This window comes from Moschus berezovskii, chromosome 9, assembly GCF_049115385.1.
Source record: "Moschus berezovskii isolate FMDL1 chromosome 9, NW_MosBer_1.0, whole genome shotgun sequence".
NCBI classification, from domain to species: Eukaryota; Metazoa; Chordata; class Mammalia; order Artiodactyla; family Moschidae; genus Moschus; species Moschus berezovskii.
The window spans coordinates 98,606,675-98,610,168 of NC_142468.1; the positions used below are offsets into that span (position 1 = coordinate 98,606,675).

Consider the following 3,494-nt stretch of genomic DNA (forward strand, 5'->3'; position numbering starts at 1 on the left):
TCCCTGGAGAAGGAAATAGCAACCCACTCCAGTATTCCTGCCTGGGAAACCTCATGGACAGAGAAGCTTGGCAGGCTAAAGTCCATAGGATTGCAAAAGAGTTGAACACAACTTAGTGACTAAGCAACAACAACAGTAACTTTAACTAGACTCTGAGTAATAGGCATGTATGCTGTAATCACTAGGAAAAGTATTAAAGTAACAAAAAATCAAGAAAAACAACAAAAAAGATGGCTCAAACAGAAAATCAACGTTAAAGCAGTATACCTAAGTCCATGCAAAGTAATCTGTAACAACAAGCAGCTGACTTTCTAGGGTCCATGGTGAAGGGAGAGACAGATAGCATAGGGCAAAAGAACCTTTGGGGGATGGTGGAAAGATTCATTATATTGATTGTGATGACAGTGTCATAGGTATATACATATGTTCAGTTCAGTTCAGTCACTCAGTCGTGTCCAACTCTTTGCGACCCCATGAATCACAGCACGCCAGGCCTCCCTGTCCATCACCAATTCCCGAAGTTCACTCAAACTCATGTCCATCGAGCCAGTGATGCCATCCAGCCATTCTCTTTCGTCCCCTTCTCCTCCTGCCCCCAATCCCTCCCAGCATCAGAGTCTTTTCCAGTGAGTCAACTCTTCGCATGAGGTGGCCAAAGTATTGGAGTTTCAGCTTTAGCATCAGTCCTTCCAATGAACACCCGGGATGGACCCGACTGATCAAATCATAGACTTTAAATATGTGCAGTTTATTGTAGCTCAAATCACAAATTAATAAAAGGCAAATGTCATACCTAATACATCCAGTTCTTGTGCTGATCAATTATATCCCTTCTACAGTTCCCAACATGAATCCAAGATGACCTAAAAAAAATAACTTCTCCCTATTCCAATATCCAACTCCTAAAGACAATATATCTTGAAATTTTTTATATGATTGTCATTGAAACTCTCCACTATCTCAAGGTGGTGGGGCAGGGAGAAAAGCCAACAAGATCTTCTAAGAGTCAGATCTATAACTGCTCAGAACGTCTGTTTAAAATAACATCCAGTCCCCTCTTTGCTACTGGCAATGTGATATACAGACAGTACACAAGTACCTACAACATTAATCTACATTAATACCTAAGACAGGTGTTTCAAGAAACTGCGTTTGAGTCCTGGTGCTGCTACTAACTTGGCTTCCCTGGTGGCTCAGAACATAAAGAATCTTCCTGGAACTGGGGAGACCCAGGTTTGATCCCTGGATCGGGAAGATCCCCTGGAGAAGGAAATGGCAACCCACTCCAGTATTCTTGCCTGGAAAATCCCATGGACAGAGGAGCCTGGTGGGCTATTCTCCATGGGGTAGCAAAGAGTCGGACAGGACTGAGTGACACACTTCTGCTACTAACTACCTATGTGATCATGGATAAGCAACTTATTCTCTTTGTGCCTCAGTATCCTCATTTATGAGACAGGCACAGAAATATATATACCAGCGTTTGAGAGAATTAAATGGGTTGATGCACATCGTGCGAAGAGTTGACTCACTGGAAAAGACTCTGATGCTGGGAGGGATTGGAGGCAAGAGGAGAAGGGAACAACAGAGAATGAGATGGCTGGATGGCATCACCGACTCGATGGACATGACTTTGAGTGAACTCCGGGAGTTGGTGATAGACAGGGAGGCCTGGTGTGCTATGATTCATGGGATCACAAAGAGTCGGACACAACTGAGCGACTGAATTGAAATGAACTGAACTGAACTGAACTGAAAGACTTAGAAACAGCATGTGTAGCAGGGATTAAGACCTCTATCAGCATATAAGTTCCAACAGGGCAGCATATTTTATATGTTCTCTGTACTGTCTCTTAGATTACGATCTGATACTGAGTAAGCACAAAAAAGTATTTATTGAATACATTTTCTTAGTGAAAAAAAAATGGTAGCCTTTTTGTGGTAGCAGTAATGGGTTTTCCAACCCATTCATTAATTTAACAAATATGTGAAGAGATTTTACCATGATGCAGGCACTATTCCAATTACAGTGACTGTAACAATTCTGCATTAATACGTATGGAGAACATCAGTCTATTTCTAACATGTAACTCCCCCCAAAACAAACTGTAAGAAATGTTCTGTCTTTATTTGCCATGTGTGTAGTCATACATAAGACTCCCTCCTCCCCCTTTCTTTCTTAAATTTCTTCCTTCCTTTAAAAGGCTAATGTTTCCTGGGATGAATTTTCTCTAGAAATCACCCCTTCTTGCCCTAGATACCAGAGAGCCATTGAGTATTTGCAATCTCGTCAATTGCAGGTGTATCTTTAAATACAATATTCCCCTAGATGATCTGGGGCACAGTCAGGGGGTTAGAACTTTATGCAAGGATAACATATAGACCATTTCATTCACTGCAGATCTTACACTTGTAAAATTACAAATTTCATCCCTGAGTAAGAAGCCATGGTGACAGACTCTCATCATTAAGGCATCTTGTATGAGGCATGTTTACTTATTTTTCTGCTGTCTTCTTAGAGTTGATTTGGGGGACTTTCACACCAACAAGAGTTCAGGGGTAGGTATTGGGTGACAGCACAGTAGCCTACCTCCTGGTTCCTAAACCAAAGTGGATCATAAGGTCAGACACTCAGCATCCAGGCCCCCTATTGCTGCTCAGAGTTTGTGCTCAGCTCCCCCTGCAGTTTCCATCACTGTGTCAGTCAGAGCACAGTAGTACACAGCCGAGTCTGACTCTTGGGCTGAGGCTTTCTCCAAGTGGAACGAGGTGGTTTCTGTATTGTATGTGGCTTCAAAACCTTTGTTGCTTCCCTTCTCGTTGCCCCTCTGGGCTTGCAGAAGGAGCTGTGGACCTTCTCCAAGATACTGGACATACCAGAAAAGGGCAGGGTACTGTTTGGTTTCATAGGAGCAGTTCACAGTCAGAGACTCCCCCTCTGAGAGGGACACTTGGCCTTTTGGCTGAGTCACCAAATCTCCATTGCTTCCTCCTGGGGAAAAAAAAAAATAGTCCTTGTTACCTTGGCGCAATACAGGGCTCTACCCCTTAGTGAAAACTGTGGTTAAAGAGTATACCACTATAATGAAACAAAAGACTCTAAGCTCTAGGTACAATTTTACTTACCAAACATTAAGAATAGCACAATCACTGATCCTGGAGGAGAGTTCATTCTTAGAGTCTCTGTTGTCTTTGAGTCTTGATTGCTTAGTGTGAGAAAAACTTAAGGTCACAGTGAACAGATGATGGAGAGGTCAGAATTTCAGCAGGAAACGTGTATGTTTTAAGAAGATGCACCCCCTTGTGGGCAAAATGCTATACTCAGAGGAATGCTAACCCGTTCTCCTGTCAAAATTCAGTCATACAGCTTCATTTCTGGCTTTATTTTTATGACACCTGTTAGCTTTCAAGATGTTGCTGTTGTCATTTAGTTGCTAATTCATGTACAACTCTTTTGTGCCCTCCATGGACTGCAGCCCTTCAGGCTCCTCTGT

General features: G+C 42.6%; 1 gene segment (V, D, J or C); it reads right to left on the reverse strand.

Moving 5' to 3' along the window:
* Nucleotides 1-2,402: 2,402 nt before the first annotated feature.
* Nucleotides 2,403-3,259, reverse strand: LOC148776637 (T cell receptor alpha variable 9-1-like). The segment is given in 2 exon segments: nucleotides 2,403-2,992; nucleotides 3,127-3,259. Coding segments are annotated over 2 exon segments (381 nt in total).
* Between the last annotated feature and the right edge of the window lie 235 nt (nucleotides 3,260-3,494).